Genomic DNA, 15,491 nt, shown 5'->3' on the forward strand with positions numbered 1-15,491 from the left:
GTTTCTTTTTCTAATTTCTTTTTATTTTCTTCTTTTTCCTTTTTAATCTAGGATAGTGTGTACCTTGGGGGGCGGCAACATCTAGTCGTTGGGCCCCTCCAACGGTCAAGGGCTCCAACGACTAGAAGTGAAGCCCCTCCAAGGTCTCCACTTCTATTTAAATGGGGATTTCCCCCTTATATTTTCCATGGCTTTGGGTCAAAGCCCAAGTATTCAATAAAGCTCGCATTCATTCCTTTAAGTGCATTTGTGAGATTAATTGGGTTGTGCTTTTATGCACAAGTGTTCTAAGTGTTTTTGTTGTGCATGTGTGGACTTGTATTTCGTCAAGAACATTGGGTCTTGACCATTGTTGAAGATACTTTCACACTAAGTTGGTGCAATCCTCGATGCCAATTGTTCATGGTAGTCCTCCACAAGCTGACGATGTTGGAACATGTGAATAGCTTTCTCTCATATGACTTCACATTCTGGTAGACATTTCCATTGCATCAAGTACTTCTTGACTTTTGCCGAGGTAATTATTAGAGTGGTTGAGGATGACTTCTGGTTCTTTGCCTAGGATGTTGACTGTTGACAGCATGCGTTGCAAAATCAGAGCTCGTTGAGGCATGCTCCATTGAGGGTCTCCTTCATCTTCATAGAATGGCTTCACGTTGCACACATGGAAGAGCGGATACACTTCAAAATTCGATGGCAAGTCCAACCTGTACGCCAAGTTCCCAAAGCGCTTGGTGATGGTGAAAGGCCGTCATACTTGCGAATGAGGCCTCTGTGGTGGTAGTTGTGCAATCAGGAAAGAGCTTGGCCAACACCTTATTTGTTAGCCAATACTTCTTTTCCGCCCATTTCTTCATGTGCGTGGTAGGCTTGTTCAAATACGCATTTGCCAACTCTGTCTGATCCTTTCAGTTCCTGACGAACTGGTATGCATAAAGCATGTTGTCATGTCCTCACACGACAAGAGAGTGTGGAGTCTGCGATTGTTGTCTTGTTGCAACTTCAAATGGACTATGGCCGGATGGCTCACTCTTTTATAGATTATAGCAGAATTGAGCAGCATTAAGTAAATCAACCTAATCTCTTTGATTGGCACTAACAAATGTCGCAGATATTCCTCCAACATGCCATTGATCATCTCTATTTGCCTATCAGTTTGGGGGTGAAAACTTGTGCTGAAATGCAAGTTTATCCCCATCAAGCGAAATACTTATCGTCAAAATTTGCCAGTAAAGCAGGCATCACGATCGATGACGATGCTCTCGGGGATTCTCCAATACTTAATCGCATTACGCACAAACAGCTTTGCAGTATCAGCAGCTAAGCAGGTAGCAAGAGCAGGCACGAAGATAGCATACTCTGAAAACCTGTCCACAACCACGTAAATTGAACTGCAACCTTAAGCTTTTGACAAGCTCACGATGAAGTCCATGTTAATGCACTCCCACGGACGGCTTGGCATTAGTAGAGGCTCCAATAATCCTCCAGGTCTATGGTTTATGGACTTGTCTTGTTGGCATATCAAGCAAGTCCCCACCTAAGCGTCCATATCGTTGCGTATTTACGGCCAATAGAATGCATGTTACAACAGCGCCAAAGTCCTCTATTGCCCCGAGTGACCCGCCCAGATGGTATCATGGCACTCGTGCATTAAACGCCTTCATAGAGTATCCTGCTGTGAAACATACATACGATCTCTCGTAGAGCGAAGCAAATCCTCCTCCAAGCAAAATCTTCGTGTCTTTCCTTCTTTTACCAACATGATAAGTTGTTTGGTCGTTGAATCTTACATCAAAGCTTCTCGAACCTGCTCGAGAAGATTGCTTGTCAGTTGGCTAACGTTACTGTCTCAAGCGAGAAGTGTTGTAAGTTTCGCCTTCTGACTCAAGGCGTCAGCAACAACATTGGTCATGCCAGACTTGTACTCAAGAACTATATCAAATTCTACCAGAAAATCTTACCAGGGGGCTTATCATGGACTCAACTTCTTCTGAGTCTGAAAGTAGCTCGTTGCAATGTTGTCAGTGCACACAACGAATTGCAACCCCAAAAGATAGTCTCTTCATGTGTGAAGACAATGCATGACAGATAACATTTGACGCTCATGCACAGTGTATCGGTGCTAGGCGTCATTCCTAGAGCAACACCCTTCTAATCACGAAGTCAGGCGCGTCGATCTGCACTTTAAATGGTTGTTGACAATCTGACAACCTTAACACAGGTTCTTCTATCAGAACGTGATTTAACTTCTCAAAAGCTTTCTGACACGCATCAAATCATAGCCATGGTATGTCTTTCTTTGACAGATTAGTGAGCAGAGCAGCGATCTGAGAATACCCTTTGATGAATCATCGATAGTAATTTGCAAGTCCCAAGAAAGAACGTAATTCGGGAACCTTAGCAGGCAGCTCCCACACTTGAATAACTTCAACCTTCTTGTGGTCCATTTTCAATCTGCCTCCTCCCACAATATTGCCAAGGAAGTGAACTTCCACATGACCAAATAGGCACTTTTCCCACTTAATGTGCAGTTCGTGATCCTTCAAAGTCTGAAACATAATCTAAAGGTGTTGAATATGCTTCTCCGTAGAGTCATTGTACACCACTATGTCATCCAAGTAAACGACGTCAAACTTATCAAGGTTCGGGTAGAAAATCTTGTTCATCAAGGCTGAGAAGGTTGTAGGTGTGTTCATCAGGCCGAATGGCATAACAAGAAATTTGAACGCCCCATAATGAATTACACAAGTAGTCTTTGCTTCGTCCCTTTCAACAACTCTTACTTGCCAATAACCTGATCTCAGGTCCAACTTAGAGAAAACCTTAGCCGTTCCAAGCTGATCAAACAAGTCCACAATCAAAAGAAGAGGATACTTGTTTTTCACTGCCAATTTATTCAATACCCTGTAGAATACGCAGAGACGCTTTGACCCATCGTGCTTTGCTTGAAATAGCACGGGCGCTCCAAAGGGAGCTTTGGACAATTGGAAGATCCCTGCTTCGAGCATGTCATCCAATTGCTTGTGTAGTTCCTACAGCTCAGGAATTACCATACAGTATGGAGCCATGGCGGGTGGTCGTGCACCCGACACTAACTCAATCTAGTGGTCTACCTCATGCCTCAGAGGTAGCTTCTTGGGTAGTTCGGCAGGCATAACATTGTCAAACTCCTTCAATACGGGCACAAGGGCCCCTAGGACATCAACGGCTTCTCCCGCTTCATCTATTGCTCGAATCGAGACGAGAAAAGTTGCATCACCACTTTTCATGCCTCTCTTCAGTTGGAGCACAGACATCAAGCGCTCGTGGGGCTTCTCTGTAGATAGTGTGGTAACCATGCATGGCTAATTCTCAACCTCAAAATGATAACGTTAAGGTGAGGCATCAACACTGCCTTTACTTCTCAAGAATTTCATCCCAATGATGACCTTGAAATCATCCATCAGTTAGACTGAAAATGTGGTTCTTCCTGACCAGTTATGGATTCGTTTGGCACGTTACGGACAACATCGTAGATGGCCCTTGACTCGGAGTTGACCACTTTCATGTGGTTCTCCTTTTTCCACTGTAATCCCAAATGTTCTGCTTCTTCACGAGAGATGAAGTTATGCGTAGCACTTTTGTCTACCAATGCTTCGGTGAGTCTTCTATTTAGCAAAAGTTTCAAGTATATCAGTTCTTTGCATATAGTTGGTTCCGCAGTAGTTGTCTTCACTGCATTTATCATTTGTATTGCCCCAATAGTTGATTCCTTTGCAGGTTGATGAACTTCCTCACCCTGAATGGCATTCGCAGCTCAGGGTGCGCAGTTATCTTCATTCCCTTGACCGTGATTCCTATTGGAACACGTATCGGCACAGTGATCGCCATGGCAGATACAAGAATCACGACGACGATAGTTGTGTTAAAATATATGTAATACCTATATTTATATATATATATATATAAATATAGTTCTCATTCACTACCCGATAAGGGGTAGTTTTGTAATCTCGCCCAATAGGGGCATTTTAGACTTTTTCCTTTTCTTCTTTTTTTCCTTTTTCTTTTTCTATTTTTTCCTTTTTCTTTTTTGTTTTTTTTTATTTCTTTTTGTGCATTTAATGCACAGCCATTGGGGGGCCCAACAAAGAGTCGTTGGGCCCCCAATGGTCCCTCTCTCTTGCTTTTCTCTAACTCTCCCTCACTCCTCTCTTGCCTATAAATAAGTAGGGTCTCCCCCTTTGTAAGGTGTGGCTTCTTCAAGCCCTTTTGTGCATTTATAAGATTTTATGCTTTCTAGCCATTATTGGCTTTTGTGTATGTCCTCTTTTGGACTTGTTCTTTGATTTCTATGTGTGAATGTCCATTGTAGGACATACATTTCTTTTCCGCATATTTCATTACATGGTATCAGAGCCTTGGTTGTGCTCTTGATTCATATTGCTAGTTGTCTTGTTTTATCTCTCTTTGTTTGTCCTCCATTCTTGATTATATAATGGAAGGAGAACAAAAGATTGATCTCTCCTTCAAGCTCAATGGTACTAACTACATGATGTGGGCCGCCGCCATGGAGAACAACCTCAAAGGTAAAAAGCTTTGGGGATACGTTATGGCACCATTAGGGAACCTCAACTTCAACTTACGAAAATTGATGGTGATCAAGAAAAAGCTCTAGAAGGAAATGCTCGCATGAAAGCTATTGAAGATCACCAATCCAAGGTAGAAGATTGGGAAAGTAAGCATGCAAAAATTCTTGCATGGTTCATGAACAACGTGGAGTTAAAGATTTGCGCCAACATTGCTAAATTCCGCCTAGCAAATGAAGCATGGTTCTTTATGAAAGGTATGTATACCCAAAAAGACCTTGCTCGTCAATTCTTCATCCAAGAAAAAATTCGTACCATTAAGCAAGGTGAAATGAGTGTAAGAGATTACTATAGTACTCTTGGCCCTTTGTGGGATGAGCTATCCCTTCTTGAACCCAAATGGGTATCAAGTGAAGATGTTGAAATGAGGAGAGAACAAATGGAGAAAGAACACTTTTTCCAATTTTTACATGGGCTTAAGCCCGAATATGAACAAGTTAGGTCCTCCCTCCTTCATAGATCCAAACCACTTCCATTGGAAGATGCCATAGCCGAAATATGCCAAGAAGAAACACGTCTTGGCATGATTAAAGGAGGAGATGAAGTTCTTGCCGTGTCTAAACCCGGCAATCATATGAAAGCATATAAGCCTCCACACTTTGGGAGGCAAAATAACTATAATGGCAATTATAGGAAAGCCATTTGCCATCATTGTCAAGAACCGGGTCATATAAGACCTAATTGTCCAAAGATAAATGAACCTCCAAAAGGTAAAGTTGCTATTATTGAAGAAATCCCACAAAAGAAGGAGGAGACAATGAAAGGGAAAGAGTCCTTCTCCCTTGCTCAACTATCCGAAGCACTACAAATTCTACTCAAGTCGCCATCAACTTCGGGAGCCGCCATTGCCTCTTCTTCTCCTCCAGGTACGCCTTCTTGGATCCTTGACTCTGGAGCATCTTTTCATATGACCCCTATTGAAAATGGACTATCCAATGTATGTAGAAACTCCAAAAATTCCTTTGTTTCCACCGCCGATGGTACCTCTTTACAAGTTAAAAGTTTTGGAACCTTAGATTTTTCAAAAGATTTTTTTGTGCCAAATGTAAGAGTAGTACCTCAACTTAATTTAAATCTTTTATCGGTCTCCCAAATATGTGATCATGGATGTGAAATCTCCTTCTCAACCAAGGATTGTTCTATACAGGATCTCCAGTCTGGGAAGCGGATTGGGCAAGGCCATAGGAGGGGAGATCTCTACTACATGACCCACTTGAAACTTCCTACTAACTCATTTTGTAATCATGTCCAAGATAAAAATATAGAAACTTGGCATCAAAGACTTGGACATCCAAGCTTCTCAAAAATGTACTCCTTTCCCTTTGGAAAGAAATTTTGTAATGAGAAACATTTTGTTTGCAAGAGTTGTATTTTTGGAAAAATGAAATCCACCCCATTTCCAAAAAGAACATTTGTGTCAAAAAGACCCTTTGAATTAGTTCATTCGGATGTTTGGGGTCCTTCTCCGGTCATATCAAAAGGAGGATACTCATATTATGTAACTTTCATTGATGATTTCACTCGATATGTGTGGATCTATTTTCTCAATTTAAAATCCGAAGTTTTTAACTTCTTTAAAAAAATTCATATGATTGTCAAAAATCAATTTTCAACTAATATCTCCATTCTTCGATCCGACTCCGGTGGAGAATATCTATCAAATGAATTTCAAGAATATTTGGAAACCAATGGAATTTGTCATCAAAGGTCATGTCCTAGGACTCCCCAACAAAACGGTCTAGCCGAAAGAAAGCATAGACACATCTTGGAAACCACTAGGACTCTTCTTATTTCCAAAGAAATTCCAAAATGCTATTGGGCCGAAGCCGCCTTAACCTCCACTTATTTGATAAATAGAATGATATCCTCATCCCTACAAAATATATCTCCATATGAAAAACTTTTTGAAAGAACACCCGATTTTAATAGATTAAGAATTTTTGGGTGTAAGTGCTTTGTCCTTACACATAAAAGAGATAAGTTATCTCCCAAGGCTATCGAATGTGTGTTCTTAGGATACGGAGAAAATCAAAAGGGTTTTAGGTGCTTCGATCCCAAAAGCAACAAACTATATGTATCAAAAGATGTTACATTTTTAGAAAATGAGAACGGTTTTGAGAAAAATAAAGATATTGATGAAAGCGAATATGCTTTCTTATTTGATCTTCTCTCTCAAGAAGATGTGATTCCTCACGAAGAGGATGTTCCTAATGATTTAGAGGATACTCCTCTTAGTAATGTTGAAAATGCAAGTAATGATGTTGAAAATAGGTCCATTCAAACCTATGCTAGGCGTGGTCAAGAAACTCCTATTAGCGCTTTAGAAAAATATTCTCAAAATTCCAACATAGAAGAAACCTCTTTAAGGAGATCTAGCCGGATCTCCAATCCTCCTAATAGGTTTGTTTCCTATGAGTCCCTAACACCTAAATATAGGGCATGCCTAATTGCATTACACTCTTATCATGAACCGTCACACTATAATGAAGCCAAAAACATTCCTCAATGGGTTGAAGCCATGAAACTTGAACTTAGTGCCCTTGAAAAGGCTAAAACTTGGGAAATAACCTCATTACCCACTGGAAAGAAGTCTATTGGATATAGATGGATCTTCAAAATTAAAACTAAAAGTGATGGGTCATTAGAACGTTATAAAGCTAGGTTGGTAGCCAAAGGATATGCTCAAGAGTACGGAATAGACTATGAAGAAACCTTTGCTTCCGTAGCTAGAATGACTAGTGTTAGGACTCTTATTGCGGTTGCATCCGTTAAAAAATGGCCTATCTATCAATTGGATGTTAAGAACGCATTTCTTAATGGCAAACTAAGTGAAGAGGTCTATATGGATCCTCCACCAGGAGTATCCATTGGTGAAAACAAAATTCTTAAACTAAAAAAGGCACTATATGGGTTAAAACAAGCTCCGAAAGCTTGGCATGACAGATTTAGTACTGTAATGACTAGCTTAAATTTTCGTTCATGTTATACTGACACTGCGTTATTTGTGAAAAGTGCAGGGTCCTCTGTAGTTATTCTACTACTATATGTTGATGATATGATCATCACTGGAAGTGATGAGCAAGGAATCCATGATATTAAGAAAATTTTAAAAGAAAATTTTGACATGTCTGACCTTGGTTTCTTAAGATATTTTCTAGGTATTGAAGTTGCATATTCACCTCGAGGGTACATCCTCTCTCAGATGAAACTTGCTGCTGACCTCTGTGCCAAGTCTGGAATTTCGGATGATAAGAAGACAGAAACCCCTGAGGTTATCAATGCAAAGCTGAGACTGGAAGATGGGACACTTCTTGAGAATCCTACTCCCTACCGTCAACTCGTTGGGTCTCTGACATACTTATCCATCACTCGGCCAGACATAGCTCATGCAGTTCACTCCGTCAGTCAGTTTCACCATGCACCTACAACTGTGCACATGAGTGCAGTCTTAAGAATTGTCAGATATATTAAAAACACCATAACTAAGGGAGTTTTTCTTTCCTCTTCATCATCCTTTGATTTAATTGCTTATACAGATGCTGATTGGGGAGGAAATCCCAATGATAGAGTCTCAACCACTGGTTTTTGTGTTTTCCTAGGTGACTCTATGATTTCTTGGAGATGCAAGAAGCAGCATAAAGTATCATTGTCCTCAACTGAAGCGGAATATCGTGCAATGGCCACTACAACCATGGAGCTTGTGTGGCTTAGAAGTCTCCTCTGTGATATGGGCATCGTCATCTCAATTCCTTCGAAGATGTGTTGCGATCACAAGAGTGCTATCTATATTGCCAGCAACCACACCTTCCATGAGCGTACTAAACACATTGAGATGGATTGCCACTATGTTCGAGATGAATACCTAAAAGGAACCATAGCATTGCCCTATGTCACATCCGAGTACCAGTTGGCGGACTTTTTCACCAAAGCTCTTGCTGCTCCTCGTTTCATGTTTCTTCTCAACAAGCTTTCCGTTGTATCCCCGTAAAGCTTGAGGGAGGGTGTTAAAATATATGTAATACCTATATTTATATATATATATATATATATATATATATAAATATAGTTCTCATTCACTACCCGATAAGGGGTAGTTTTGTAATCTCGCCCAATAGGGGCATTTTAGACTTTTTCCTTTTCTTCTTTTTTTCCTTTTTCTTTTTCTATTTTTTCCTTTTTCTTTTTTGTCTTTTTTTATTTCTTTTTGTGCATTTAATGCACAGCCATTGGGGGGCCCAACAAAGAGTCGTTGGGCCCCCAACGGTCACAATTGTGACCGTTGGGAGCCCAACGACTCCTTGTTGGGACTCCCAATGGTCCCTCTCTCTTGCTTTTCTCTAACTCTCCCTCACTCCTCTCTTGCCTATAAATAAGTGGGGTCTCCCCCTTTGTAAGGTGTGGCTTCTTCAAGCCCTTTTGTGCATTTATAAGATTTTATGCTTTCTAGCCATTATTGGCTTTTGTGTATGTCCTCTTTTGGACTTGTTCTTTGATTTCTATGTGTGAATGTCCATTGTAGGACATATATTTCTTTTCCGCATATTTCATTACAAGTTGACCCCTTGAAAGTTATTTATGTTCTGATTATTGTTATTATTATTTTGGCCATCTTGTCGGCCCTGAATCTGTTGGTTCCCACGGCTAGCACTTTGCCTATTTTCATTACTTCGATTATTATTATTACAGTCATTTTCATGTTGCCTACCTTGAAATGTCATGTTGTGCCTATAGAGCTCGGCAAGCTTTTCCGGAACAGCAAGCATCGCAGCAAGAGTTAGAAGATCATGCCGAATGAGTTTTGTGGTTGCCTACCCTGCAATCCATGACTGAAGTAGAACAACCAATTTGCATCGCCCATGTCCTCGATGTTCAACATCACCGAGGTGAATGCCTTTGACATAGTCATGAACTGACCATGTCTCTTTCAATGCTAGCAACCTATCGTGGGCCAATCTTTCTTCATTTTTTGGCAAAAAAAAGTCATGTAGCTCTTTCTTAGGGTCCTCTCATGAGTCTACCACGACAAACCCACGACGAATGTTGCCTAAACAATGTCTCCATCAAAGAGTCTCTTCATTCGCAAAGTACATCATTGCGATGCGCAGCCTATCTGTATCTTCCTCCACCCTAGCAGCATTAAGATACTGCTCTATTTGGTAAATAAAGTTCTCAAAGACTCTTAAGTTCTGATTGCCCTTATACTTTGCAGGCTAAGGTAGATTAATATGTGACCTATCCACATGTGTTGCAGCTCCACTAGTTGGGACAATCCTCAACTGTCACTCCAACTGATTATTCTTTCGTAGGACAACATCCATTTTTGCAGCCATGATGTTGAACCGTCCTAGCAAATCATCAAACTTGGTGACAAGGTCATCCATCGAATCCCCAAATCTAGTGGCAAGACTTTCCAAAGAGTCGACCCCCTCTATTGCAGTCTTGATCTCCAGGTTGAGATCCGTAAAAGCAGCACAAGTCCCATTAACCAACTTTTCCACATTGGTCATTGTCGCAGTAAGCTCGACAACATACGCAATAGTTGATACATGATCATCAGCCATGAACTCTTCTTCAGGAGGAAGCATACTACCTAAACGAGTCATGATATGTTTCTTCTATGCCATTGTCAATCAGAACGTCGACAAAGCTCTAGTACCAACTTGTCATGGGCTTAGAAGCGAAGGCCCCGCGATGTAGCTTCAGGTAGTCACAAACACTAAAGGCAGGCCTTTTAAGCGCACAGAAAAAATCGCAAGACACATTCATGAGCGAAAGCAAGAGTACACAAAGAGAGCAAGGAGGCAAGGATGCATAAAACTTCTTTATAGTAACTTGTAAGAAAAGTACATAGAGAAGGGGAGAGAAGGGCCCGATACACAGAGTTCTTAAGCCAAAAGGCCATATACAAGCACTGGAGAGTGCCAAAGAGGTATATATATTAGAAACAAAAAGGTGAAAACATGGCAGTCCGGAACAGGGGCAATGTATTGAATAATATATCCTAGATGCACAAGATACACACTTGTATCATGATACGAGTATGTAACGTATCATTTTTCTTAAATACATGATATGTATCATAGCTATTGTATGATACGCTACAATACTTGCAACATGGACTAGAGAAACCGGTTGGTTAGGATTATCTCAAATTGGGTGAAAGGGAGGACTTATCCATCAACACTATGAGAAGTATTACTTTTTGCTTATCAGGTAGGTTGCATTGTAACAAGAAAACTGGGTGTGCGACGATATGGACTCTTCACACACACACATAAATATATATATGCAAACATATATATACATACTATTAGTTATCATAAATAACAAAGGATTGAATACTTTATTATAATACAATACATATCCTTGAGCAAATAAGTGAACTTTGCATTTCAAATGCTTCAGACTTGACCCTAAACATCCCTTTAGAACCAAGAATGTCCTTATATAAAGATCAATCAACAACACATGTGCCACATAAATGCAGTAAATTATCATTTTTCATCACTACGATCCACCTAAAGTTTTTAATTATTGCATGAGAGTTTTCTTGTCCCAAAAATGTATGGAGTCCTAATAACGATGTTATTTCATTCAGTAATTTACAAAAACCTCTTAATTTATCAGCTATTTAAAAAAATACACTGACCATTCGGATTGCTCCATTTAAATGCATTATATATATGATGCATAAAATGGCATTTTTCGCCCTTTTCTTATAAAAGAAACGATGATATGCCATCTTATCATCTTTTGTTAAGAAAATCATACAATCCAAGCATTTATCTACTTTTGTTTGCCTAAATAAAGGTCAATTGAATGATTTAAGGACCAAACATGTCTTTGAAACATAAACCATAAAACCAGGTGACTAAATGTAGTAAGCAAAATGTTAGGTGACTTTGTTTCATTCTTAAGGACCAATTTGAATCCAAGAGTGTTGGACAGTGTAGAAAAATCTAGATTTTTGAACTTTAAATTTTCAAAAGCCCCTTATTTAGAGATTCATGAAAAATATAATTATATATAATAAAATTATCAAATTTCTATGACACCTTTTTCACGAGTAGAAGCCCTTACAAAGATAGCATGCATTTGGATTTTCCAAATTTCACCTCTTTTTGACCATGTGAAGAGTTAAATGATCATTTGGGCATCCTCAAGTAGATGGACTTGTCACAACACAAGTATACCATTGTCCTCCTCATTGAACCTATTTTTCCATGTATCACTTCATCCTCAACTAATAGAATCCAAGCAAGCCATCACATTTAAGCACAAAAAGAGCACTTTATAAGAAATTTTCTACACCATTCTGATGCAAGGAGTGAATGAACCAATGATCTGAATCCAAATAAAAGTCTCATTTGTATCCAAGTTCGAACTACTAGTATAGTGGTGACTCCTTGGCATGATAGCAATTTCAAAAACACTGAGACACATGTCTTCGCTCAGTTGTGATTGACTCATGACTTGATCAGGTCATGTTGATTTATTGTTATTATCATCAACATCATCATTATGTTGGTTAAGCTTAACCTTTCAGTTTAAAGTTAGGAGTGTCAATACACTTAAATTGCCAACAAACCCTCAAGGTAGTGACATTTTTTAAATTTATGATGTTACTTATATGGGATATTAGGGGCTTTTTGGAGAGAAAAAGCACAAGTCAACAAGATTTTCAAAAGGTAATGAATAGTAGTTTAGCAATAGTTTGCACAAGTAAAAGTTACTTTTATACCCCTAAAAAGAAACAACAAATTCCTAATGCAATAGCTTAGGTATTTTTATTAACCTAGAGATTTCCAGTTATAGGTAGTGTTTTCCAGTTTTTCTAAGTCAACATCTTGTTTTGCATTTAATTCATTATGGTAGAAAACTATATTAAAGTGTTGTACCATTTTTTCTAGGAGACAAAAACTTGATTCATGTTCAATTCATTGAAGTAGATAACTTCTACATTCCAGCTGCTGTATTGAAAGATGCTGCTGTGGTAAAAGAAGGTGACCTCCATTAGTTCTTATTCATTCTGAAGCGAGAGGGAGCAAGTAGCAGTGCTCGTCGTTCAATATATTCAACAAGCATTTTTCTTGTCCTTTTACACATAAAGAGACTATTACAGTAGAAAGAATGGTTGATTCACGGTGCATGCTAGTGGAGTTTCAAAGTCATTCGTCAACTAAGTGCCTAAATACCAATGGGGGCTCCGATCATCTGGTAGGAGCAGTTTGTGCAAGTCACCATGTGATGGGACATTGGTTAAAAGCTGTTTGTAAAAGGCAGGGAGCCCTAATTCCCCCAACTCTGTTATGGAAAAAAATAAAAATAAAAGTGACAAAATAGAATAAAGGATACTTGGTGAGCATAGTGAACTTAGCAACACACACGAGTTATAACGTCAACCTTCAAAGTCAAAATTATTAATAATAATCTTCCTCGATTTTAGCGTTAGTGTTTCTGTTGAGTCATGACTTGTGTTACATACAAGAAGAGTCCATATGCTTTGAGTTACACTGCCACCAACAAAAATCAACAGTGTCCAGTACAGCTGGCAAACATACAGGCAAGGCATAACTAAGGTCGGGGGGTGGAAATTTTCTGGTTAGTGTTCCTGTTATGTCATGCCTTGTGCTGGACGCGCAAGAAGAGTTCATATGCTTTTATGTTACAACGCCATCCACAAATTTTAAATAGTGTCCATTACAGTTGGAGCACTTTGTAATGTAACAATGATTAAGCTGCAGGGAGAACAAAAGATACAAATTCACATAACAATAAGATGAAAGGACTGTCGAAAAACCACTACGAATGCATTTCACACTTATGATCAAGACGATAACAATAGTATGTTGATGAAAATGATGGTAATCATGTGCTTGACTGGGACACTGCATGTGATCTGCCTTCCAAGTTCGGGACTAGATGATCAAATATTCAGCTGGAGGCAGATTGAAGACCATAAGACAAAGAAGTAGGCAGCAGACCAAAGCTCCACATTTGTCGGTGTTAATGCCCAAGAGGGATGGCCACTGACAACCGAAGATACTATTTGATCGCATTGATAGTGTTCGGGTATATTCTTAGCCCCTTGTCTGATGTATATACGGGCGTGCCATATCAATCGGAAAGGATGAGTTTATTGTTGCTAGTGGAGTGCGACCAACTGCCAAGCCTGGGAAGGAAGGGATAAGGAAGTTTCTTTTAGCTTCTTCTAATTCGGTCGTGTGCTGACGATTTAAACATCGCGGGTAAATCGAAATGACATGAAGTTCAGCAGGAAATCGGTCAACTATCGGATCATAGAAAAAGGAAAGGGCCGACCGCTTCTGAACCGAAACTCCCGAAGGAGACCCCCCCTCAGGAGCCGGCCAAAGCGGTGTACGGGAACCAGGAAAACGCTAGGCCGACGAAGCACAACAAAAGAGACCAAAATAAAGAAGAAAGAACAAAGAAAAACTAAACAGCGGGAAATTCCAACGGGAGCCCGTCGGAACAAAATTTCACTAATAAAGAGAGGTGAGAGAGAGAGAGACGGCGAATGAGCGGAGGGAACTCGCCAGTGACTTACTCAGCTTGCTCCCTGAAGTCCGGCAAGCGAAGGCGCATGGCGTTGGATATTGCGCTCTGGACATCCGGCTCAGACTCCATCCCTGTCTCCTCCTCCCTCACCGTGGGTGTCTTGCGCGCGCGCGTGCGGGTGTCTTTGGTCGTCCAGTTAAACGATAAAACCACGTTTACCGCCGTAGTTTTTGGGCATGTTGCTTCCTTCCCCTTTGGTTGGGGTAATTTTAGGTAATCGCCATAAAGCCTTTGATGATGACGGTATTTGGTTTGTCTTAGTTGTACTTGTACAGGGCAGTCCTGGCTTTTAAGTTGCTAAAAATATGCCGTTAATGACAAAATCCTTATAATTCCCAATTATGCAATATAATTCTCACTAGTTCCATCCCCTGTCAAAAAAAAAATCGTGACATCATATCCCATGTTTGATTCATCTAAAACCAATGAGCGCACCTTTCTAGAGGATATGGAGTCAGTGTCTAGGGTTTTGCTGCCCAATAAAGGGTCAATGCATAGTGGGTAATGGGTACAAGCATACTTGAATCGGTCCGACACTCCGTTAGGTTTCCCAGTCGTTGACAAAAGGAAAATACATGCTCCCCTTCAATTTCAATGTTGTCAAAGATATAGACACAACCATATTTATTATTTTAATGATATAACAAAATTAATTAATGATACTACCAATGTTTGACATAGTTTGAAACATTCTTTATCCGATTTGCAAATGTCGTCGAAGAGTATACAGAGTTATCTTTACGTTTAGGTTTTTATTAACTTCGAAACGTCCAAACTGCATAATAGATTTTTGTGAATTTTTCCAATTTTTGGGAGATTTCACAATCATGTGCACTAAAACAAGTGTATCATCCTTTCCTACAAAGAAATATCCAAATATAATGTTACACATGAAATGTAACGTATCATCATCTTCAACCTTTTCTCTGTTTTACCTTTTAGGCTTTTAGGGTTTGGAAATAAGGTATTAGGATTTTGCATTTAGGGCTATAGTTTTTAGGTTTAGGGTGAAGAATTTGGACAGAGCATTAGGATTTAAGGTTGAGGATACCGGGCTTTAGTGTTTTAGGGTTCAGGGTATAAGGTTTTGGTGATTAACTCTCTGGGGTTTAGGGTTTAGGGTTTAGGATTTAGGGTTCATTATTAAGGGCTTGTGACATAGGTTGTGTGTAGGATTAAAGTCTAGGGTTCTAGCATTTAGGATTTAGTGGTTAAAGTCTTTTTTATATGATGTAAACAGAGGTTTGGCCCGGGTGCCAGGAAGGCAGTATTTCTTGCATGAGC

General features: G+C 39.7%; 1 protein-coding gene across 2 annotated transcripts in view; it reads right to left on the minus strand.

The window, feature by feature from the left end:
* Positions 1-14,313, minus strand: part of LOC149842762 (uncharacterized) — a 147,565-nt gene extending 133,252 nt beyond the window's left edge. The window contains exon 1 of one of the 2 annotated variants that reach the window (XM_089999410.1): positions 14,197-14,313. In XM_089999410.1, the coding sequence (XP_089855536.1) occupies positions 14,197-14,276 (80 nt within the window). In that variant the 5' untranslated portion in view covers positions 14,277-14,313. The remainder of the gene's footprint in view (positions 1-14,196) is intronic. The other variant, XM_089999411.1, reaches the window with a different exon arrangement.
* Positions 14,314-15,491: the final 1,178 nt, after the last annotated feature.

The sequence above is a fragment of the Nuphar pumila genome, chromosome 3 (assembly GCF_984573655.1).
Source record: "Nuphar pumila chromosome 3, dmNupPumi1.hap1.1, whole genome shotgun sequence".
Classification (NCBI taxonomy): Eukaryota; Viridiplantae; Streptophyta; class Magnoliopsida; order Nymphaeales; family Nymphaeaceae; genus Nuphar; species Nuphar pumila.